At 36.9% G+C, this 26,309-nt stretch overlaps 1 protein-coding gene and 1 long non-coding RNA gene across 3 annotated transcripts in view; one reads left to right on the forward strand and one right to left on the reverse strand.

The window, feature by feature from the left end:
* Window positions 1-26,309, forward strand: part of LOC129775980 (follicle-stimulating hormone receptor) — a 429,827-nt gene that overhangs the window by 155,338 nt on the left and 248,180 nt on the right. For both annotated transcript variants that reach the window (XM_055781291.1, XM_055781292.1), the window contains exon 3: window positions 22,989-23,801. In XM_055781291.1, the coding sequence (XP_055637266.1) occupies window positions 23,425-23,801 (377 nt within the window). In that variant the 5' untranslated portion in view covers window positions 22,989-23,424. The remainder of the gene's footprint in view (window positions 1-22,988; window positions 23,802-26,309) is intronic.
* The window catches only part of LOC129775984 (uncharacterized), a 154,574-nt gene continuing 151,310 nt past the window's right edge, over window positions 23,046-26,309 (reverse strand). Inside the window, exon 3 of the long non-coding RNA XR_008743043.1 lies at window positions 23,046-23,799. This is a non-coding gene — a long non-coding RNA (uncharacterized LOC129775984). The remainder of the gene's footprint in view (window positions 23,800-26,309) is intronic.

Below are 26,309 nucleotides of genomic sequence, written 5' to 3' on the forward strand. Positions count from 1 at the left end.
CCCTTTTGTACAACTTCTATGTAAGCGACATCGACAATTGCCTTACACAAAATTGCAGCCTAAGACAACTTGCAGATGATGGAGTGGTCTCTGTCGTAGGATCAACAGAATCCGACCTACAAGAACCCTTACAAGATACTTTGAACAATTTTTCAACCTGGGCCATTGGGCTAGGGATCGAATTCTCCACGGAGAAAACAGAGATGGTGGTTTTTTCTAGGAAGCATAGACCAGCAAAACCAAAGCTTCAACTTTTGGGTAAACCGATCACTCATGCTATGTCATTCAAGTATCTTGGGGTCTGGTTCGACTCCAAATGTACTTGGGGGGCCCATATTAGGTATCTGAGTAAAAAATGCCATCAAAGAATAAATTTTCTCCGTACAATTACCGGCACCTGGTGGGGAGCCCATCCCGAAGATCTTATAATGTTGTATAGAACAACTATTCTCTCAGTGATGGAGTATGGCAGTTTCTGTTTTCAATCAGCTGCCAAAACACACTTAATTAAACTCGAGCGAATTCAGTATCTTTGTCTCCGTATTGCGTTGGGATGTATGCCCTCAACGCATACCATGAGTCTCGAGGTTTTGGCAGGCCTACTCCCACTAAAAGATCGCTTCAATTTATTATCTCTTCGGTTCCTCATTCGGTGTAAGGTTATGAACCCATTGGTGATCGGAAATTTTGAGCAGCTGATCGAGCTAAATTTTCATTCTGGATTCATGAGTTCATATCATGAATTCATCTCCATGCAGGTTGATTCTTCTTCGTATATTCCCAACCGTGTTTGTTTCCCTGACTACATCAATTCCTCTGTGCATTTTGATCTGTCCATGAAGCAAGATATCCATGGATATTCAGATTACCAACGATCGAGGATCGCTCCAACGATCTTCGATGAAAAATATAGGGGTATCAATTGTGATAATATGTACTTTACTGATGGGTCCACTATAAATGAGTCCACAGGATTTGGAGTGTTCAACGAATTTTTTAGCACCTCACACAGTCTTCAGAATCCTTGCTCAGTGTATATTGCTGAATTGGCAGCAATTCATTGGGCGCTGGACAGCGTCGCCTCACGACCTGTTGAACACTATTACATTGTAACGGATAGTCTTAGCTCTGTCGAAGCTATCCGTTCAGTGAGGCCGGAAAAGCACTCGCCGTACTTCCTTGAGAGAATACGAAAAAATTTGAGTGCTTTATCCAGACGCTGTTATGTCATTACCTTTGTGTGGGTCCCTTCTCATTGCTCAATTCCGGGTAATGAGAGGGCTGACTCATTAGCAAAGGTAGGTGCGATTGAAGGCGATATTTATCAGCGTCAAATCGCCTTCAATGAATTTTACTCTTTAGTCCGTAAAAATACCATCGCTAACTGGCAACGCAAATGGAACGAAGATGAATTGGGCCGGTGGCTTCACTCGATTATCCCTAAGGTTAGCCTCAAACCATGGTTCAAAAGTCTGGACTTGAGTCGGGACTTTATTCGCACCTTCTCCCGACTCATGTCCAATCACTGTTCGTTAGACGCGCTACTCTTTCGTTTCAATCTGGCCGGCAGCAATATCTGCGTTTGTGGCCGAGGTTACCACGACATCGAACACGTTGTTTGGTCGTGTGAGGTGTATCTTGTTGCCAGATCGAATTTAGAGAACTCCCTTCGGGCTAGAGGAAGGCAGCCCAATGTGCCGGTGAGAGATGTGTTGGCTCGGTTAGACCTTGATTACATGTCCCAAATATATGTTTTCCTTAAATCTATCGATGTTCGTGTGTGATTATCCTTATATCCTTATACCCTCCATTTCTTCCTTTGTGAGTAATTGGCCCGCTTGCTATAAACAGAAGAATGAAATGTAAATTCACAACTGATGTACGAATAGATTTAAGAATTGAGTGTGTGTGATTATCAACATTGTAATAATTTCCTTATACCCCATCCTTTTCCTGAGAAAATGTCACCCTTTTAATCTCGAGTCCACCACGAGTAATCGGTTTCCCACATTACTAACCATAGATTTAAGAAAATTGTTCATATATATAGTTTTAAAAATATATTTAAGATTTCGGCTCCTTTAAACTTATGTAACTGAGCCTGTAAAAATAAACGAATTTATAAAAAAAAAAAAAAAAGATCGTTCATAATATTTGTAAAAGCTAATTAAAATGTGAGCCATATGAAAGGTGAAATGAGATAGCAATGATTGTTTTTTGTTTCGTTTGGTGTCCAATCCGATATCTAGAGTGGAAGTGACATTTTTGGTTCATTTCACCTTCAACTATCGGAAATATACAAATGTGTATGTAAATGTGTTGTTGATGAATGGCCAATTACGAAGCTGGGTTATCAAATTTTCTTCTGACAATATCGATTTGTGAAAAAAGCTGGAGGCTTTGTGTTGTGCCAGTCTCCAGTGCAAAGCAATCTCTGCATCGTTCAGTCTAAAATCACTCCACATATTCAAATAAACATATCGGTGCGTGAATATTCAAGCGTCAAACGCATAATGGATTGACCTGAGAACCTGCCTGTTCGCCACGATACGAGAACGATCGATTGATACAAATCACCGGATAACAACTAGAGACAACTGGGAATGTAAATTCATCGAATTAGATTATTCATAACTCAGTATAGAAAAATATTCCGTCTGCCTAGCAAAAAAACTTTCTGAGCAACAATTATTATTCCTTATCGAACTCAAATATCCAAGAAACACTCAATGTTACATTATATAATATTACCTTTTGCCGTTTTTAGAACTAAACATATTAAGGAACACGAATAGTAACGTTGATCTTTCAAAATGTAAATCATTATTTGTGTAATTAATTTAGTACACGTGATGATAAAACATTTTTTTGAGGTTTGACCTCTTTTTTTCGTGCGCAACCACTGTCTGACACACATTCTGAAACTCTCCCGGGAGACACAACTAAATGTCGACACCTTTGATGAGGTGGAACTGATGAATGTTCATTTGCTAGTTGCGACTGCGGAATATGTTGACTGTGTCCGCTGTCTGCGTATACTTTGTTCCACGAGACGTATTAATTTCCGTTGATAGGCCAATCCTGGTGATATATGGTTTGGGGACTCATTTTTGGAAAATCTATGATGTATATTTTAGGTGGGAGATTTAGATTCGCAAGAATTATATACTTCACTCACAGATGTGCCGTACACCGTAACGCAGGTCGCTTTCGGTGAATTAAAATTTCCACAGTCGTTGACTTCTTTGAGACGAGTTGACAAATTAGATTTGCTTGTAGTATTTTGGTTTTTAGATATCTATATCTATATACAGCCATTCCATGCCAAACCAATATAGTGGTGCTCAGATTTTCGTCAAAAGTGGTAGTTTTGTTCTTTATCACAAATGATTAGACCCGTATTTTTTATTTTTTTGTTAGGGTGACCATTTCCATTTTAGGATAGTCCGAAAAATCCATTTTATCGCATTTTTACCAAAAATGATTTTATTCAAAAATTCGTAACTTTCGAACCACTGGACCAATTCACATGTTCGACATATTAAATTAAACTTAAAAAATCATTTTTAAGGACGTTAACTTTGAAAAATCATAACTCAAAAACGAAAAAAATGCCTCCCTGGTTTCGAGATATGTTATGTAAAAAATCCTCATCTTTCCAGAAAAAAATATAAAAAAATATAGCGCCTTTGGTCCCGAGACTATGAAAACTATGAAAAACAAATACAACCAATAATAACGAAAGCATAATTCAAATTTTCTGCAACTGTAGTATTTTTCCAGAAAAGCTAATTGGCTTTAATTTGATATGTCGAACATGTGAATTGGTTAAGTGGTTCGAAAGTTATGAATTTTTTAGAAAAGTCATTTTTGGCAAAAATGCGATAAAATTGATTTTTCGGACCACTCTAAAATGGAAATGGTCACCCTAACAAAAAAATAAAAAAAAATACGGGTCTAATAATTTGTGATAAAGAACAGAACTAATACTTTTGACGAAAATCTGAGAACCACTATATGGGTTTGGCATGGAATGGCTGTATATGGCGGGAACTTATTGTTAATCTATTTTGTAGAATTAGTTATTATACACAACAAAAAGCCTAATAAATCAAGAACTACAGTTTCTCTAGAAATTTCAATACATTTTTATTTTTTACTCCGGCAAAGTTATCATTTTTTTGCAAAAATATTGGAGCGTTTTAATTCGACGTTTGACGGCGTTTTAATGTCGACAATTCGGTTTCAATTCGAATTAAAAAATATAATAAAAAAAGTTGATGGGTCTGAGCCTAGGGGCACAGACGGAATCTTGACATAGGACTGTGATTGTGTGTAGTAATTGCATTTGAATTGAGTTTTTCATTGTTCAAAATCTGTATTTTTCTCTTTTGATACATCAAATGGATGCCCTGGAAAAACCGTTTCCTGTATGTACTTGTATCCTTTAAACGGGTTAGATGACAAAACGTGGTAGAATTCGGTACCGCATTCTGTTCAAAAATGTACACAAAAATACCATTAAAGCCATTACTACCCTTTTCTTCTGTTTATTCAATCATGCAGAAGAAGACAAAAAGTCATCATGTATCATTTTTAAACACAAGTCTAAAAAGTTAAGACCTACATAATTATAAGCCTGAGTCAAATCAATCTATGACTTCAAAAATATATTAAAGTTAAAAATAGCATTATCTCCTTCGTTACCACGTTGTCCGGAACATTGTTTGTAATGGCGAAAGTGCTGAAAGGAGAAATTGATGCCCCGAATATCCTCGCCGAAATCAATTTCTATGTACCAGAGAGAAGACTGCGACAGCGAAATTTCTTACAGCTTGGTACACGAAATGTAGAATATGCACAACAAGAACCAATTCGATATATGTGCAGTATTTTTAATGACAATTTTGAGCTATTTGATTTTTACTTGACTACTAAGACGTTTCAACAACGACTATATTCAAGACGATAACTGTTTGTAAATATTGTTTATTGTGTGAAATTTTGTTCGTAGAGTATAAGAATTGAAATGTTCAATAAGACAAAAAAAAGTCAGTTGAAGAAATATTAAAAAATAAATAAATAAAATAAATAATAACTTTATAGCCCTGTAAGATCGCGACTACTCAAGCTATGATAATCTGATTTACATGGGTATACCCTTTCGATCTTCTAAATCAGCGGCCATTTAAATTCATTTATTGCATTTTCACATAACCAAACAACATACTTGATATTATGACATCCTGGACCACAATTACATAAATTGTTAGTAGTGAGACCTACTCGATAAAAACATGAATTCAGCACAAATTGATTGGACAACATACAATCTATATATATAAAAATCTCGTATCACGGTGTTTGTTACCGAACTCCTCCGAAACGGCTCGACCGATTTTGATGAAATTATACTCAAAATACTTGGTAGGTATGAGAATAGGTTGTAAACTATATATGATACCGGTAGGATAAAGATTACTGTATATTTACCGTATATATACCAATTAGGGCGACACTATGCGAAAAAATCATTTTTTCTGCATAAATTTAATTTTTTTTTGTATTTATTCAAATTTGGTTTCAGAAAAAAAAATAAAAACACAAATTTTCATCCTTTTAACCCCGTCCCATTTTCTTTATTTTTTATTTCGCGATTTTAAACGAAAAGCGATAAACACTATCCAAATATCCAAACAAAAAACTTAACAACATTGACCTTCGTGTTCTATTTCTGTAAAATAGAAACGGAATTCTGGGTGGAATAAACACACTTTTTAAACGAAAAATATTGATGGAAATTTGCTATACTCTTTCAAATATGTTTTGTATGTAACAAAGTGACACATTTTCTACAAGTGTACAAAAATTCTGTCTGATAATGTTTTTTTTTATATTATGGATAAAGTTTTAGCGGAAATATAGTTAAAAAATAAAGAAAAAAAAAGTTGAGTTAGGGTCAGGACTATGTCATCTAAGTATTCAAGTAACATGAAAAAATAATCTGTATTCAAATGTTACCAATGTAAAATTATTTTCGGTTTACTAATCGGATAGAGAGTAGATTGCTCCACAGATTTCAGAATGCAAAAGCCGATTTCGTTCAAATCGTGGAATCCGATCGGCTTTCAGACCAATCGGATTCCGGGATATGGGTTAGTGTTTGATATTGTTCCCCCCAAACATGGTTCATGGCCTATGCGGTGATTTGAAGCTTTTACCGCCTTGCGTTGCAGATGGAAAACACGATCACAAGGGTAGGTAAATATCCAATGTAAAAACGAAGAAACGGACAACCATTGACAAATACCAGTAACGCAGACTTTGATGGACTGAAAATCGTTGGGTATTACCACATTCGCCTCAGCTGAGCAAAACGTTCAATGTTTTTATTAGTGTTAAGTTTCGCTGTTCAGCGAAAATCAGTATAAAAGTCCGTGAATAAGGCAAGCAATATGGCTGTGTTTCAAAATCAGAATATCGATTTGACTACTTCTCGATTGAATGACAACGACAAAATAATGCGCCAACAAATTGGCCAGTATATCAACACCAATGAAGTTGTCATATCTTTGGTTTCACAATTCATGAACGGGACCCAACAGTCATGAATGGATAGCCAACCATTCAGAAAACCTATTTTTCACTAACGAAACCTTAATTGAAAAAAAATGAATATTGATTTTCTTTATTTCATTTTAAACTTTTAGATAAAAATATATTACATTCTTTCACTTCACATTTTATATATTAACATTATTCTTTTTTTACTTATTTACATTACATATTTTACATCAAACACATCAGTTACGTAAATGAAATACATTGAAATAAGATGGTTTGATTTTTTTTTATTGTTGGCGGTCATCGTCCGCTCAACTCCTCTATATGGCATAGCTCTTATCGCCACATATTCGTTTGATCTTTATCAGCGAATGGATCAAAAACGTAAAACCATTCAAACATACGTACAATATATTAGTTATTGTTTATTCAATTACCAAAATATTCACTAGAAACAATTTATTTGGCAGAACAACGTTTGCCGGGTCAGCTAGTGTAATATAAAATTAATGCCTATTATCGGTAAATGGAAAATAAATCATTTTACGCATCAATTCACTTTATGAGATAACGCCCGAATTTAGGCAAAAAGATTGCTGGTTGCGTCGGTGAGAGAAGCGAGTGGATAGTGCAATCGAAAGAAAACATACCCAATTAAGGTGAAGGTGGAAGCTAGCCACAAATGGCTGCCACAATGGGACTCATTTTTTTACTCTCCATCCCTTACCCCTCGCCTAAAAGTCAATAATATTGTGAAACTGTGAAGAAAAAGATCGTTTGCACACACTTCTCACCAAGTAATTTTAACCAAAATCTAATCGATTACTCACCAAATATTAAATTTTCATCTGCCGTCGCAATGTATAGTGGAAAACATCGTAAACATTCAATAAAATGTTATTCCTGAGTCATAGCGTTTCATGTCATGAAAATTAATAAAATAAAATTGTGTAAAAAATACAATTATTATTTTTACGTTTAATGGTTTTAGCAACTTTAACATTGGTTAAGAAAATTGTATTGCATAGGCTGCCACGGCTGCCTATGCATTCAAAAATAGTAAACGGAAAAGTATTACATTCAATCAAAATGACTCGGCCAATGAAGAGAAGGGTTAAGGCTCTCCAACGTGAATATGTGAAAACAATAGGATCAACGATGGAAAATATTAAGGAATTATCAACATCGAGTTACTGTGCGGAAAAACTTGTTAATACCAAAAGAGTTCCAGTTAGCATGTGTTATAAATTTGCTCATGTAACGCTCACGTATAATCAGAATTTTACTTCATATGCAAATACACCTTGTATATATATTTATATTTGTAATTGTTCATCGGAATACATCGTTCATACATTTTGCTTCAGTATCGAATTGTTATTTTTTTCAAATGTATTCTGAGACTCGTGTCAGTGGAGCGCTACACAATCTGATAAGTCTGGAGGGCGCTTCCTAATCGGTTCACGTATCGACAGGCGAGAAACCCCGCGAGGGTGGCTGTGACGGGTGGCGCGTCAAGTTGGAGGGCAATTCCTAATCGGTTCACGTCTCGACGGGTAAATGGATGCCTGCGAAATGGACATAAGCGCAGTGGAAAGAAATGGAGAAAAAAAAATATTGAGAAAAAAGGAAGGATCAACGCTATTCAGCGTTGTAAACTCGAGAAGTGCATGAGCACAGCCGCCCCCTGAAGTAGTCGCCTAGATGTGGTCCCAGGGGGAATGAGGCACCGAGTAGAGGGCTTGGTTTTTGTGGGTGCGATCCCCACTCGACGTCTGGGTTAACCCTTCCCAGGTAAGGCTGGTAGAGCGTTCCTCACCTCTATAAAAAAACAAAACAATCTGATAAGTGAATTGATCTATTCACGTACAAAGATAAAAACAAACGAAACAAATTGCCCTTCTCTCACAAACACTATTACCCCATTTTTACACGTGGGTTTACCTATACTACTACAATGGCTATCTTCCACCTTCACCATAAATCGTCAAATTGTTAACCTTCATTTACTATATTCATTGTTCATGTTTTAAGCAAAAAAAAATCTGGATAAATTTCCTGTCTAATGATATACACAACATATGTCGCAATAACGATTTTGAGTAATATGCGTTTGAAAACTCTTAATAAATCGTTACATTTTTCGTAGAGTGACCCCTCTATATAGAAATCAAAGACATAGTCCTATGTCAGGAAATAAGACGTTTCAAAACAAGTCGAGAAACATGTTCAAGTAAAACCCTGTTGCGCTACTGAAACTCGCTACCTCTTTGCGGAGCCTACGCAATTCGATGTAACGCCACAATGGAAGCACAATTTTCCCCAAAGATTAACAAAAGCGCCAAACAGCTTTTGTTGTGATATCATTTCGCCCATCAGCACGTACAAATCAGCTGCGGAAACCAGCTTGAAACACTTAAAATTATTTCCGCCGGCTTGGCTTGGTAATTATCTGGCTGCGGGAGAAAAACCACAAAGCCCAATCAAGATAATACTTTCATTCCTCTCGAAATTGTGAAATTTAACGACTTTTGAGCAGCGAAATATGGGGGAGCACGTTACCAGCTTTTGGAAAGTTTAAAGATACCATCACAGCTTCCCCGTGGATCAATCGTTCGGTTGTTTTTGGAAAACTAGCAGTTTCCACAAGAGCAATAAAGTTGGGATTTGTTTCTCATAGTTTCCCCCGCGGTTTCAGATAAAATATCAGTGTATGTACCCGAGAAGCAACGGAGATAACTGGCACTTGAAACACTAGGCCTTAAGGATGACTTTTGCCCAGCTCGTGAAAATCAAGAAACAAAGAAAACCGTGAACTTCTTCTCACTCGTCTTTCTTACTTGTATTGCTACAATGAAAACTAAAAATGTGGGCACAACCACGTGGTGTGACCATTGTATTGATGGGTCGTTTTGAGTGTTATTCTTTTATAATCCGTTTAATGACACTTTGTATGAAATGGTTATGGAATTCTCTATGTAAGCCCTCCTATGGAGTATAGAAATTCTGATAGAAAAAATGCAATATGGTTAGTTTTTGATCTTAATTAGTGTGTGAAACATATGATGATGATCTTATTCAATAATAAATTAAACTTTTCTTGTATGATTGATATCCCGATCGCATGGTTATCGGTTATGATTATATGAGACGTCGTAAGGACCGATCCAATCATTACTGCTATGTTTAAAAAAGATCAACATTATCTGAGACGCACTCATAGAGTTATAATGTTGAAACATGTTACAGATAAACAGTTCGAACAGACTTTTGAAAGACCTTGACTCTAGGTCAAATACAACTATCGATACAAACAAACAAAAACAACCAGAATCTAATGAAATCAAGCTGTACACATTCGAACTCTGACTGGGAGGGAAAAAAAACAAATCCTTTGTCAACCAAGTCATCCACCGCTATGAACCAGTTTCGGCTCAAGGTGAGCGGCCAACTCATACTGGTGCACATTTGGCTCATGTTTCCAATCGATCATTATTTTCCTGACCTTTCTTTTGTTTACATTTTTGGTCAATCAGATAATTTCAGTTCACTGCCAACCGAGTGCCGATCGCACAACAGGTTCTCCGTCGATCGCCTCCGAACGCACACAGACACGTAGCGAACGCCATTTATTTCGGGAATCAAACTGATCGAAATTACCGTACGATCGTTCAGCCGCGTGGACCCGAGCGAGACAATCGACCGCTGTCGTGCGGTCTCAAGTAACATGAGTCGCGACATGAGCCGACTGGCCAAATTACGTAATGGGCAACAACGAGCCCCGTAAAGGCTTCGTGAGGCATTTTTTTGATGCCGTGTTCTTATTATACGCGTACTTTTCAAGATCTATTTGGATGGACGTCATCATCGACCTTTCGCCTAATTTTGAATTGTGTTCATTGGAAATTAACTCTGATGTTTTTTTTATCTTCTAATCATTAGGAGATTCTCTGTTGTTAAAAAGGTCAAGTAACTCCAAGAAACGTAAGCCCTCTGGCAATGAAATGATACTTCAATGGATGAGCATCACATATCTACACTAGCGAATATGACGACGGCAAAAACGGCAAACAACCAAAAATTTAATCTATCACTGTCACCTATTGAAAGGTTATCGATACTCTGACTCCACTATTATGCTTTCCCTGTTTCATAGGCGGGTCAGGTCTCATCGGTAATTTTATTCACCCACATCCTTTACAGACGCAAACACACAACAGAAAAAAAAATCTTCTGTTATCATCCATCTTGTGTCATCAATCAGTGAACAAAAGAGGGACATCATGCCACCGAGGATGCCCTCAAATTGAGCCACGTTCAGTCGATCCGTACAAGAGTTATCCAATTTGGCAGGTAGTAGACCGAATGTCAGCAAATTCGTCGACTTTTACATCGTTAGCATCATGGCATCAGCGACTCTTCATGTAGAAAAAGGTCAACATAAAGACTGAGGCTGAGGATGGGATCATTATGGAACCGTGCGGCAGGAGAGAAAAAAAAAGTTGATCCATCAACCGCAGAAAGGTGAGATAGCCACTGAAAGTGAAATCTGCGACTAGGGATGATGCAGACACTCCAGAAGTCTCTGACTCTGGGTAAGACAAATAGAAAATATAGGCAAGATGGCAACATGACATTTTCGTTTTATGATGATACATCACTGACACGTTTTTGGCTTAATTGAGGATGGTATCGATTCCAGATGGAAAACAACAAATGGAAAGGTTTAATTTATGATATTTTCTTCATATTTGGTATGAAGAGGCTTTAATGCACTGTTTTAGCAAATAAAAGTGGCAGTGAAACTAATCCATATTTTTTGCATTAGATTGAAACATAACATAGTTAGAATAATCCTATTTAGGTGAAATACGTACCGTTTAGCACATGTAACTACAACGCAAACTACAAGAGATTTACAGGAAGATTTTAACACGCTGAACCCGGTTCCTAGGGGATCACTCTACGAAAAATGTAATGAAAAATTAAGGGATTTCAAATGGATAATACGCAAAATCGTTATTGCCATACATGTTACCGTTGTGAATCATATGTGGGCACGATACTTCTGTAGTTGCTAACACTATGACTTTAATTATAAACTAGCTGACCCGGCAAACTTCGTCCTGCCCAAAATTTGTTTTTGACGTAGTATTACGTCTTTCGGGAACATATTGGGGTACAAATTGGAAATCGAGAATCGAGCACATCGCGAAAATTGTCCAATTTCAAACGCTTATTGTTCAGTCATTTCATGATGGATTGATGAAATTTTTGCGTCAATCGATTTCGGCACTCCATAACAATTTTTTATATTGAATAAAATTATATATATATCATTAAACTAACTATCAAACAATTGAAAAATCTCAACCTAACGGAAATACCCACTTCTGATTGGTCGAACTTGACGACACATGCGGCGGTTCCCTAACAAAGGCATCAAAACCAAGCTGCCTGATGGAAATCGGCATCGAAAATACATGAAAGTCGGGGACATTTTTATATTGCAAGTAAGAAGAGTGATACGAATAATTCTAGCAAATAAAATTTAAATTTGGAACTTTAATGTTGGTTGCTTCGTGAAACTCCATATCAATGTCCGAACGTGTATTTTGAAAAATTTAGCACAATGGTAGGTGTAAAATTGTATACTATAGCCGTTGTGTTAACCCTTTCCCGTACAACATAGAGTCTCATTACATATAGTACATATAGTATTAGGTATTGTTAGTCCAATTAAAATTCGCATTGGGTTGAATAAACAATCAGAAAGTAAAAATTATAAAAGAAAATTACCTTTCCCATTTCAAATATATTTTCGCTATATTAAAGTAACATGTTTTTACTGATAAGAAAAATTGATAATTGTGTTCGATATTAATAATTATCTTATATTAAATTGGTGAATTTTTTTTCTTTATTTCATCAATACATATCACAAGAGGCATCTCGTCTAGGATTATAGAGGGCGGTTCTCATAATATCTCGTTCCACTTCGGTATCCTTTATCTGATACGCACCATCCAACGACTCTTTATCATCCTTCTGTCATCATCACCCGTTAAACATTGGTGGAATGAACAAATACCCAACGACCAAACAAAACGGCCCTTTTCGGGTCCACCTAATCAATATAAAAGAGTTTAACGATGTAATTATCCAAAATTAACAGATAACCTAACGGAATCCTACGTCAATTATGCGGTCGTGTCTCGGACACAACCCTCCTGTGACTTTTTGTTATCAATACCTTCAAACATTCACGTTTTCTTACTAAGCGCAAGTTCATGAGTTCAATCGTAGAACTGTTCATTGATTGATCTTCTAATCGACCCCGTTGAATTTACCTTTTACTAAAAAATTCCTAGTACTTCTACCAAAACTCATCATTATAATATCAGATTATTTTCAGACACAATTCTCGTTCAATATTTTTCAACCACTTGCAAATAGCATATTTCTCCGTCACATGGAATAAATGTTTGATACAGAAAATATGATAGAATAAACACAGACCCCTCTCCTCTTCTCCCCTTAGAGAGAGGGGGGAGTGTCTATTCGCCATAGAAACGTTTCGTGCCCCCCAAAATCCCCCCTAAGAGAGGTTGGTGGAGTGTCTAACCACCATAGAAACATTTATTGCATCCTAAAACTTCCACATACCTAATTTGGTTGCATTTGCTTGAATAATTCTCGAGTAATGTAGAAATTTGTGTTTCATTTGTATGGCAGTGTCTAATCACCATAGAAACATTTATTTCACCCTAAAACCTCTATACGCCTAGTTTGGTTTCATTTGCTTGGTATGGCAGCACAATCCCCCCTCACCATAAAAACATTCACATGCCAAATTTGGTTCCGCTTGCTTGATTAATTCTCGAGTAATGCAGGAATTTGTGTTTCATTTGTATGGTAGCCCCCCCTTAGAGAGGGGGAGGGATCCCAAACTATCACGAAAACCTTCCCCGGCCCCAAAAACCACTACGTACCAATTTTCATGTCGATCGGTTCAGTTTCCGAGTCCATAAGAATCAGACAGACAGACAGACAGACAGACAGACAGAAATCCATTTTTATATATATAGATTTTCAACCGACCGATTGCGCTTTGCTTCGTAGAACAGTCTTTTACTGTAAACACTACTGCAAGTAGCCGAATGATAAAGTTCAGGTAATCTTTTCAATTTGGGGTACTGCTTAGAGTTTAATGACCACCAAACGTATGGAACGTAATTGCGATCTATTCGAAGTTTGTTCGCATAGCAGTCGATTTCGTTAGCAATGGGATGTATGTCCTGAACGCGGCGCTGACTATAATTTTCGCTTGACGCTTCGTGGGAACAGTCCCAAAAGGTGTCGTAAGCTTCGCATGTAGTGCATCCTTCTGTGCTTATATAAATTCCTAGTACAGATCGGACTCGATTATCCGGAATTTGAGAGTCGATTATTCGAAGTATTTTATTTTTGAATTCCGGAAATTTTGAATAATTTGTATAATAATTCTATGTTGAATAGCTAACATGGGTATCAAATGAAAGGGCTTGAATAGTAGGATGCAGTTATTTATGAAAAATGCAAATCCAAGATGGCGTCCACTACAAAGTGGCGGATTACATATTTTCTCAGAACTCCATCAATATGGGTATCAAATGAAAGGGCTTGACTAGTAGAACACAGTTATTTATGAAAAATGCAAATCCAAGATGGCGGCCACTACAAAATGGCGGATTACATATTTTCTCAGAACCCCATCCCCATGTTATATCCTACACTATTTTCAATTTTTCTATATTTCAATTCAACCGACTGCTTACATATCTCTGGAATCTCAGAAAAATGATTGGTTCTATAGTTATGAAACGCGGTGTATTCCGAACACTAATTTTAATGAAAATTACTGCATGAAATATCATTTTATTTTATCCATTTATTGTAGATTCTTACAATTTCTAGCACTTAACATGAAAACAACAAACTAAATAGTTGAAAAAACTACAAAAACTGAAAGATTAACGATACTTGTTTTTTTACAGAATTTTCTAACGCAAACATTTTATCATTTGTTTTGAATGTTACTTTTTTGCAAATGCTTAATATTAAAAATCATAGGCTGTATCGAGGCTGCTCACGAGTCCGCTTTTTCGTTACCTGGAATGGAGCAATGGGCAAGGACCCAGGCTAATGTAATCCTATAAAATTTTTCCACTAGTCTGTCCAATAGCTGTCTTATTCTAATAAGAAAGGTTGCAATCCTTGAGGACGGAACTTTACATGATGAATCTTGACGCTGGATTCAATTGAAGAAGTTCTTAGAATTTATCAATTACCAATGGATTCATAATCTTACAGTGAATGACATATCTGTACGATAGTTCTATAAATCGAGGAGACAGAGGAAGTACTCCAGCCAGAACCTAAAGACTCATCGTATGGGTCGATTGCATGCAACCTAAAGCAATACGCAAGCAACGGTAATGTATCCGCTCCATCTTTAGAATATGAGTCTTAGCTGCCGTGCCGTATATGAGTCTTAGCAAAAACAACCGTACTGAAGGACCGATAATATCGTTGTTCTGCACAAACTTATGAGGTCTCCAGGATTGTGAATAACCCTTACGGTATTTTAAACCATGAAGCTACAGAATAAAAAATACCAATAAACGACGAGCATTTTGGAGGAAAACAGGGAAAGGGGTAAATGCTTGCAACTATCATAAAAGAGGTTGTTGAAAATTATTTCAAGTTAATAAAAAAAACAAGTGGTAGAAGTTCTATTATAAGATTCAAAGCCATCAATGTTTGTAGACAATTTTAAGACACCTGTGTGTGTATGGAAGGTTGCAGTACACTGAGTTCTTTTTTACGCGATCGATGCGTGCGCGCAGAAAAATTGCATAAAAAGTAGCGTAAATTCGAGCAATTTGCGTAAAAAAATCGCGTAAGTTCGATAGAACCGCGCGATTTCGAGAGAATCGCGTGAAGAAAAAATCGCGGATGGTACTAAAGAACTAGTTCGCCTTCTCACAAGTTTCTGCGACTTTAAAAGAAGCAGCTTTTTCCATCAGTAATAAAAAAACAATGCAAATTTGAAATGCCAAGACATGTATCAACGTATCAGGTTGGGGAAATAGTAATTCATTATTTTTAGATAAAATTCAAAACTTTTCTGAACGTTTCTCGACAATTACTAGGCTCAAACGGTCCAGTAAACAGTACACAGATCTGAAAAAAATTTAGAAAAAAAAATGAAAAAATGAAAAAAATTGGAAATTATTTTTTTTATCCCATTTATTTATTTATTAGGCTCATTAGTATGTTAGCTGTAACAGAGCCGTGTACATGTACATATGTTTATGTTTCTATAAACTGTAAATTACATAGTAATTAGTAGTAGCCATTTAGGCGTTAGGTTTTCTGTTCCATTATATTATGGTAAATTACACAGTAGTAGCCATTTCGGCGTAAGGGTATTCTTTCTGTTCTTCCATTGTTCAGCAGACCGGACAGCGGAGACAGTTGATATTGATCATTGTTGGGTTATTTATAGAACAGCAGCCCGATGTTTCTTGCAGATCAGAGCAGTTGTATGGATGAATCGATCTAATTTCGACCGTAGATTGATTTCCATCGCTGATGATGTTTGAGTGGACGTAGTTATTCTATAACAACACAAAGATGGTCAATTGAGGGTCCTGAGTTTGAACTCACGACCGATCGCTTAGTAAGCGAACGCGTAACCAAGTGGCTACGAAGACCCCCAATTGGAAATTATAAATTAAAACAAAAACTAAAATTGCACGTATTTCACTGTTACAGTATCCGCACCATAAACACCATGCACAATTTCAGTGGTTTGGCTTGCATTTTCGCCTTTATAAAAAAAAGTGTAAAGTGTGCTGAATTTCCTTTTTGTTGGCTTCCATTGTTAACATCCTGTAACTCAGAACTGCATGGAACAAACAAAACAAAAACAGCAAAATAATTTTTTGTAGTGTCTAATGTCACCTTCATCACAACGAGTCTAAACTTGAAATTTTACGATCGATATTAAGCAAGATATCGATCACTACAGCCAGCCACTGAGAAAATAATGGATTTCCTTTTCCCCAATCTTATATCACTGCTAGGACATGATTAGCTATGAATTTACTTATGTTTGTAGGGTTCTGGCTACCATTCAATGTTTTTCTTGATACCGGTATTGAAACCACTGAACGAAAGAGCGAAATAACGGTTGAAAAAACAAGTGAACGGTTAGCGCCTGAGGCATTCATCATGCTTTACTCATCTCTACATGCTTTCTCTTGACGAACAAGGCCAGTCGATTCATATTAAGAATTTGCCGATAGCAAGCACTTATCAGAATAAAAAAGGAGGATTGGATGATGGCGTCGCTTTATTATCCTCAAAGTTTCAACGACAACCTAGTTTAAATGTTGATAGAGATTTCTTTAGCAAGATTATTGTCTAATCATATTGTGTTCAATGCAAGTGTAAGAAATCGAAAGAATTATGCAATTCAATTTCAATATCGTAAACGATCGAAGGAAGGACAGAAGGAAAACATGATTCGGTTAGAGCGAACCGTGTGTACGATCCAAAAATAACAATCTCACCTATCGGTAGCCAATGCAATAGAATAACGGAACGGAAAGGGACCAAATAGATCGCACACATTTCTTATCGTGCTAAGTTCGTTGCCCTTAGAATGCAGTTATGAGTCAAAAATAATGAATCACAGATAAGCGATAGGTAAAGGACTTATTTGCAAAGGAGTAAGAACGTTTATAGTTTTCTCTTTCTTTCACACATTAGATTTGAAATTAGGCTAGAATTAGGATAGGATAAAAATTGTATAAAAACCCAAGGTTCTCTGAATTCAGCAAGTAGTCTTTGGAATCGTGTCGTACGATTAAGTCCGAAACTTCCTATTGAATCGACTGACAAGAGTTCTTCAGATTCAAGTTTTCCAATGTCCGCAACAATAGTTGTATAATTTGCGCTCGGATTCTGTGAGGATCTTGTACCGTTGATCCTCCCGCTTAGTTGATATTTAATATTAGGCTGTCAAAAAAATCCTGCGGTATTTCCGCGAGGTGTCGTTGTAAGCGCGTAGTTCTAGTTGTATTCATTGTATCGAGTCATACTATAGCTTGTTGGAAAGGTGTTTTTGCGATAATATAGTTATAATATAGTCCTTGACAGTGTTTTGTTTGGTTAAGTCGTTCGTGAGTTATAGTGTCGCAAATATGGAGCAAAATAAAGAGAAAATCCGACATATTTTACAGTACTACTATGACAAAGGCAAAAATGCATCTCAAGCTGCCAATAAAATTTGTGCAGTTTATGGACCCGATACAGTTTCCATTTCCACCGCACAACGATGGTTTCAACGTTTTCGTTCTGTCTTAGAGTTCGTCGAAGATGCGACTCGCTCCGGAAGGCCTGTCGTCGAAAATTGCGACAAAATCGCTGAATTAGCCGAGAAAGACCGGCATAGTAGCAGCCGTAGCATCGACCAAGAGCTGGGGATAAGTCATCAAACCGTTATTAACCATTTGAAGAAGCTTGGATTCACAAAGAAACTCGATGTATGGGTGCCACACACGTTGACGCAAAAAAACATCTTTGACCGTATCGACGCATGTGAGTCGCTGCTGAATCGCAACAAAATCGACCCGTTTCTGAAGCGGATGGTGACTGGCGATGAAAAGTGGGTCACTTACGACAACGTAAAGCGCAAACGGTCGTGGTCGAAGCCCGCTGAAGCGGCTCAGACGGTGGTCAAGCCCTCATTAACGGCCAGGAAGGTTCTGCTGTGTGTTTTGTGGGATTGTCAAGGAATAATCTATTATGAGTTGCTTCCCTATGGCCAAACGCTCAATTCGGACCTGTACTGCCAACAACTGGACCGCTTGAAGGTAGCACTCATGAAGAAGAGGCCATCTTTGATAAACAGAGGCCGCATTGTCTTCCATCAGGACAACGCCAGGCCACACACTTCTTTGGTGACGCGCCAGAAGCACCGGGAGCTCGGATGGGAGGTTCTTTTGCATCCGCCGTATAGTCCGGACCTTGCACCAAGTGACTACCACCTGTTTTTGTCCATGGCGAATGAGCTAGGTAGTCAGAAGTTAGCCACAAAAGAGGCCTGTGAAAATTGGCTATCCGAGTTTTTTGCCAAAAAGGAAGCGAGCTTCTATAACAGGGGTATTATGAAGTTGTCATCTCGTTGGGAACAAGTCATCGAACAAAACGGCGCATATTTGACTTAAAACAGATGATTGTAACTAATTTTATGAACAAATGCAAATTCAAAAAAAATACCGCAGGACTTTTTTGACAGCCTAATATGTTGCTCTATGTAGTAGAATAACAGGTTTTCCGCAAATGGTGAAAAAACCTTGAACTAAAATAATATCTGGGTATAATTTTATTTTATAATTATGAGTTTTAGAAGGGATTCCAGAAAAAATATAAAAAATTGATTAGGTAAGGTTCAGTGCTACGTGTTTTATGCATTCAAGTAACAACAAGCAATAACTTTCATTCAAATTTTAGAGATTGAAAATTCTCTTGGGCCCACTAACCTGACAGAGAGTAAATTTCCTCACAAACATAGATTTTAACACAAGATGTCGCACAGCATCCTAGACACCACGAATGATAGTGTCCCTGCCCTATCACAGTAATGATGGAGCGAGATCAGAAAATCCGGATATGCATCATTATTGTCCGTCATTTCAATTTTGTCAACCTTACACGATCATTTTTATTGTCATTCTGATGAAGTAATGTCATTATTATTTATCGTGTACGGGACCCTTAAGGACGAGATAAAACGATTCGAGCACCCATGGATCGTTTGTGCACCACTTTTACTTTCTATGATTACGGGCATTGTCAGAGACGAGGTACAGTGCGTGACGACGCACTTTTTGAGTCGGTTGAATCATTAGTTCAGTTTTCTTCATAAATTATTGATTTACTTCTAAAATATGTGTGAATTTCGTCGAAAATAAAATAGAAATTGGAAAATGGAATGGATTAATCCAAATTCTACATCCAAAAGTTGTAATCGAGGAGTTTGAAAAAAGATCGAAATTTGGTATCACATTGCATAATAGTCCAGGAGATGTATTTTATTGGAAATTAGACAAAACTATTTCATTGGAAATCTAGACAAAAACTGTCTTCGACAAAGTTGTTACATATGATAGAGCGCTCATTATCATGTTATCAAAAATAGGGTGACCAAAATTGTCGATGAAATAAAAAAACTAACTTTCTTATCTTTATAGATAGAGGTAATCATAGTTCGACAATATTGTTGTCCCAGTTATTTGAAAAATCTTAGAAGAACAAAGTTTTTTCTATCTCTTGAAATAACCGATATAGCGCCTTTTTTATAAATTACGTTGGGGTCACCCTGAAAAAACGGTTTTTTTTGTATTTCAAATTCTAAATGAGGGCATTAGAATGCAAGGGGTGTAAGTGACTTGATCGATTTCTCTTCATCAACTTTTTCTTTAGTTAGTAACTCAACTGCAAAAAAGTTCCAATTTGAGTTCGCTATAGAATCCGATAGATGATGTTCTGACCTATCTTCCACATTGTCAAATATAACTGGGAGTGTATTTGCAGCTAAGTTATGACCAGAAGAGAGAGTCGATGTAGAGAAATCGATCAAATCACTTACACCTCTTTCATTCTAAGCCCCTCAAATACAAATTGTCTTCGGAAGACTTTGAGAACTTACTAATACAAACATTTTGGGGTACCTCTCACGCTCAAGGTCACGAGTTCAATTCTCACTCCCGACATTCTTCCAAAAATGGAAGTAAAAGTGAGGAACCAGCCAGAAGTGTTGAAAGTCACTATAATACAGAAAAAAAAACACTTTGTGATGCAGAACTTGTGAATATCTCAACTTCACTCAAAGTTATTGATATTTTACCCCAGAAAAAACGAAAAACTCATGATTTCAATTTAAATTTACTCAAACACAGAAAATAACATAGTGTTGAAAATCACATATTATATACACCCAGTTTTTTTTTACGCGGGAGATACGTACCTCGTAAAACAAAACGCGTAAAAAAACTGCGTTAATTGGAAAATCCGCGTAAAAAAAACCATGTCAGCTAATGATAGATATCAAATTGGACTATCCTTACGTTACTCGCTTCCGAAAACCCGTAGTTTTTTCTGTAATTTCGTTGGTTACTGGTAGCTTTTGTTCGGGTTTCCTCACGCATGAGGACATCTCGCAAAGTGACGCAAGCGCCAAAATTGACATTTTCCTTTTTATGTTATAAATCGATAAAGAATACCAAATCCTTTCAAACGACTGCGAAGTTTTATAAAAATGTGGAAATGACCCCGTAAAAGCTTGAAAACGGAATGGCGTAAGCGCCATTTCCACAGTGATGTGGCGAAAGCGCCACTTCCCTTATAATGTGACGTAATTTGGAATTTGATGCGATATGATTTTTTATCCGTCCTGATGGCATAGAATGAACGAGAAGGGACAACAAATTTCAAATAACAACATCAATCAAGGGAAAGCATCTAGACGATGTTCACTTACCTCACTTGCTCAATGTCTTTTTCGGATGAATTGAAGCTGAGAGTTGACCGAAGGGTAATGTCTAAAATCTCCATCGAAACGCATCTTATAACAAAACTCAGAACATCCTCGCGTAAACTGTATTTGCTTTACATCGGATAATTTCGGACGGAATTATCTTATTCAACACGGATGTTTTCAATTGCATTTTGGATTGGAATAGAAGATGCTGTCCATAGTTGTTACAATCGGGCTCTCAACTACGTTGGCCCGCTCGACACACGCTACAAAGACGGAACATGTGTAGAACTCTTCTCTCTGATTCTACCTCATGCTCCACTCAACGGTGTTGTAGAAAATATTTGGAAACAGATTCTCCCATACTTTGATGGATGAACGCCAATCGGCTGTGGAAACAGCGATTAAAATTTGCTGTTTTCACAACAAACTGGCGTTGGTAACATAGCTTAAATAAAACTGCATTTTTTCAAAAATCGAGCAGATGGCAATGTTTTTCCATCAATTGTACACAATTTGTACAGAGCAGATTTTCGTAATGTACGCGTGTGCTGATTATACATGCAATTTTGCCAAAAGTCTCGTACTGAAAATTTCTCCCTCTGGCGCTTGCGTCACTTGGCAAGATTACGGCAGATCTACTGTTGCTAGAAGATTCCCTTTTGATTTGTACACTCTACTGCCGATGCACGTGCAGTACCACTGTTGGACCATCCAGAGCTAAGTAAACAGGGAAATCCATTCACGAATAGCTGCCCGTAAAACCCCCGCACCGTTGTACAGCCCGCTAAGCTACCCGTTACCTAACACCTAAAATCCACGTAAGAATCGTGATAAGGTCCGGCACTAATTTCCTTCATAAGCGCTAAGCTCCATTTCAAAGAATAATTACCGTAATATGCTCTGAGGGAACATAAGAGAAAAATGTCAGCTGAGAGGGAAATGTGATATTGCACTGGTCCTTTTTTACGCGGGTACCGCGTAAAAAAAAACCGCGTTAATTGGAACATCCGCGTTTATTGGAAAATCCGCGTAAAAAAAACTCGTAAAAAACCGCGCAAAAAAAATCGCGTAAAAACCTGGGTGTAGAGTGAAATTTGTTCCTTCAGATTCCGTCAACAAACATTTTTTGTGTTTGCCTCAGAAAGAATGACAAACAAATGAAAAGAAAGTTTTTTTCTGAGGAAAAATATCAATAACTTTAGAAAAAAATAGAAAAAAAAACTTTGTTTTACAAAGATGTCTTAAATAACTGGGACAACTACATTGTCGAACAATGTCTAACTCTATCTATAAAGATAAGAAAGTTAGATTTTTTATTCCATCGACAATTTTGATCACCCTATTTTTGATAACATAAAAATGAGCGCTCTATCATATGTAACAACTTTGTCGAAGACAGTTTTTGTCTAGAGAATAACTGTCGAGCTCTAAATGCTAATTTCCACTTAAATACATCTCCTGGACAATTGTGCATTGTGACTAGTAATGAGCCTCGAGACTTAGAATATGGTCCTAAAATATCCCATTAGAGAAATCAAAAGGTAAGGTTGGTTCACTGGACAATTCGAATTCGGACTTCAGAGCATTTCATGCATTTCGCCGAACGAATTGAACTCTGTTGATTAGACATTAAACATTATATGAGTTTTCACTGCTTTAACAAAAATCATTTGATAGCAAATAGTAGAGTTGATTATTCAAGAAAAAAAAAATGATTAATGAAAAAATATAGTAGAGTGTTATAAATGTTATATAAGCGGGTGTCTTTAAACTGTTACCTATCTTAATGTTTCATCTATCTAATGTTTCGTTTTTTCTCTCATGTTTCCAGTGAAGAGCTACTGCTGCCAACTGTGCCGGGATCGAAAGCCAGCTCGGCAAAACCTAATCACGGATTGAGGGACATCGTGCCACTGACTGTGTGGCCGCTGTTTGCGTGTTTAGTGTGCTCTGTTTGCGTCGTAAAAAAGCTGCGAATAGTTGCGCCGCGTGTGACCCACTGAGTAGCGGAGGTGTTCCGCGCAAAACATTCGACGCTTAAACTACAGTAAATCTTTACGCCGAAAGCAACAAGTTGCAATAAGAACAATATGAAAACATCATTTCGGCACCTTTTATTTCTGCTTCCCGTCAGTAGTGGCAGTGGTACTTACGGAGGTTACCGTCGTTGCCGTTTAGTGTACATTTACAACAAGTGATTTATTTTCCGTCGACGAGAGGAAATAATTTGTCCGATAAGTCCGTGTGTGTGTTCAGTGATTGGTGCTATGGTGGTACGGTTTATCAACCACTCAACGATGAAGGGCCACGTGGTCCTGGTGTTGTTAGTGTTACTATTTTTCCACTGTTGCGTCCGGAATGTGCACGGGCTGAGACCGACACTGCAAACCACCAGCCAGACAAAAATGATGCTGAAGGAAAGTTTGCTGATGCCCTCGTCGGATCCGGAAAAAGAGGCCAAGGAGATGTACGAGAAGGCTCTTCAGCAGTATGGCATCGTTGGCCGGACGCTGAAAGAAATTTGTAAACCCTGGCAGGCCATGGGGTGCCAGTGTGTGGGATCGTCCGAAGAGGTAGCGCTCACCTGCCGGGGAATCGGTCTTGAAATGGTTCCGATGAAATTACCCTCAGAGCTGGTTAAACTGTAAGTAATAGGATATATCATTCAAATTAATGCACGAATTCACAATCTCTGGAGAATGAATTTTAAAATGACTATATCTCGGTTGTTTTAGCGAATTTTGACTCTCCTGGTAGAGTATATAAAGCCCTAAAATGCATTAATCTCATAATAACTTCTAGTTTGTAGAATGATTAGGAAAATAGATTTAATATTATACTAGTAAAAAAAGCAATTCAGCTTCAGAAACTGCTTAATAAAACTAAGTAATCTTCCCCGTGGAATGCAACAAGTGCATCAAAATAAGTATATTTCTGGAAGAGATATGACTATTCGACGAATTTCATGCCAACTCGTCTTAGGAGATGACAGCACCATCTCAGATAGCAGTGAAACGCTGTGGGTGTAAAGACATTGGAAGAGAAAACATATTTGAAATGGAAAAGGTAATTTTCTTTTATAATTTTTACTTTCTGAGAGTGTTCATTCAACACATTTCTATATTTGCTTCAAACCCAACGGAACATGATGCTATATGCCTCAATTCGAATTTCAATTGGACAATAACTATGTAGCTTTTTTCTCGAGCTGGAACATACCATGGATTTTATTAGTGAAATTTTTTATCCCATTTGTTTATTTTAGTTCAGTTTTACTTTAGTTTTGAAGTCTGTAGTTTCATAAGTAGTTTCAAGTTATCCATACATCGGAAGATGGGCAGTTTTACAGGGAAAATGTTTTTCTAACAACAACTTTTTCATGTTTTCTTGGAAAAAAAATACAACTAATATCAATTTTGTTTAAAGTAAAAATAATGAAATTGTGTATTCGGCAAAGTTTTAGATATTATTAAAATATGAACTTTTGTAGAAGACGTTAACTTCCTATCTTTCAAAGTTCTTGGAATATAAGGTATTTTTGTATGAAGATTCCAGAAAAAATAATGTTTCACCCGACGAATTTCATGTCAACTCGGCTTAGAAGTTGACATACTTGAAATATTCAAACAAGAATAAGACTACTTTTAAAAAGAGCCTACATTTTTTTCTTGATTTTTTACAAAAAATATAACCCAAAAACTACAATACCTGCAAAATTCGGGTCAAAGGATGAAATGTAGAAAATTATTTAAATTTTCATTAAAAAATAACAATTTTTTTGGGACAAAAAAAGTATTTTAAAAATTAATATACTTTTTTTCTCAAAAACGTGTTTTTTTTAAAATTCGCAAAAAAAATATATGAATAGCCCTTACAAGTTTTAACAAGTCGTCGGAAGATGAGCACTTTTACAGGGAAAAAGTTTTTCTGTCAACAACTTTTTCATGTTTTGTTTGAAAAAATTACAATTACTAAATTTGTTTAAAGTCAAGATAGCAATATAGTGTATTCGACAAAGTTTTAAATTTTATTAAAATATATTACGTTACGTTACGAATGTTAGTAATTTTTCAAAGAAAAACATGAAAAAGTTGTTGTTAGAACAAAACTTTCCCTGTAAAAGTGCACATCTTTCAATGTATAGACGACTTGTTCTAAAGCCTATTCATATAATTTTTTTGAGAATTAAAAAAAATTAGAAAAATGAATTTTAATTTTTAAAATATTTTTTTTTCAAAAAATTTTTAAAAAATTTCCGTTGTTTCTGGTATATTTCACATTTCATTCAAACGCTCAATTCGGACCTGTACTGCCAACAACTGGACCGCTTGAAGGTAGCACTCATGAAGAAGAGGCCATCTTTGATAAACAGAGGCCGCATTGTCTTTCATCAGAACAACGCCAGGCCACACACTTCTTTGGTGACGTGCCAGAAGCTCCGGGAGCTCGGATGGGAGGTTCTTTTGCATCCGTAGTATAGTCCGGACCTTGCACCAAGTGACTACCACCTGTTTTTGTCCATGGCGAACGAGCTAGGTAGTCAGAAGTTAGCCACAAAAGAGGCCTGTGAAAATTGGCTATCCGAGTTTTTTTGCCAATAAGGAAGCGAGCTTCTATAACAGGGGTATTATGAAGTTGTCATCTCGTTGGGAACAAGTCATCGAACAAAACGGCGCATATTTGACTTAAAACAGATGATTGTAACTAATTTTATGAACAATGCAAATTAAAAAAAAATACCGCAGGACTTTTTTGACAGCCTAATATATTATACAAATGCTGTACCAGTATGGGATAATAGCACATTTTCTGTTACTTTAATTTAATGTAATAAATCAGGATGCCACAGTGCTTAAAACTAATTTCGGGAGTGCTAGTCAAGCTTTCTCATTCGACACTTATTCTGCCATTTGGTAACGGCCGCCATATTGGATTTTCAAGATCATGGAATACTCAGTTTTATAATGACAGCAGAGATAAAGGTTTGTTCCAAATTTCAGATTAATCGGTCAACAGGAAGGAGGTTAAACCTATATATACAAAAATGGATTACTGTCTGTCTGTCTGATTCTTATGGACTCGGAAACTACTGAACCGATCAACATGAAAATTGGTATGTAGACGTTTTTGGGGCCGAGGGAGGTTTTAGTGA

Source organism: Toxorhynchites rutilus, chromosome 3, assembly GCF_029784135.1.
Source record: "Toxorhynchites rutilus septentrionalis strain SRP chromosome 3, ASM2978413v1, whole genome shotgun sequence".
Classification (NCBI taxonomy): Eukaryota; Metazoa; Arthropoda; class Insecta; order Diptera; family Culicidae; genus Toxorhynchites; species Toxorhynchites rutilus.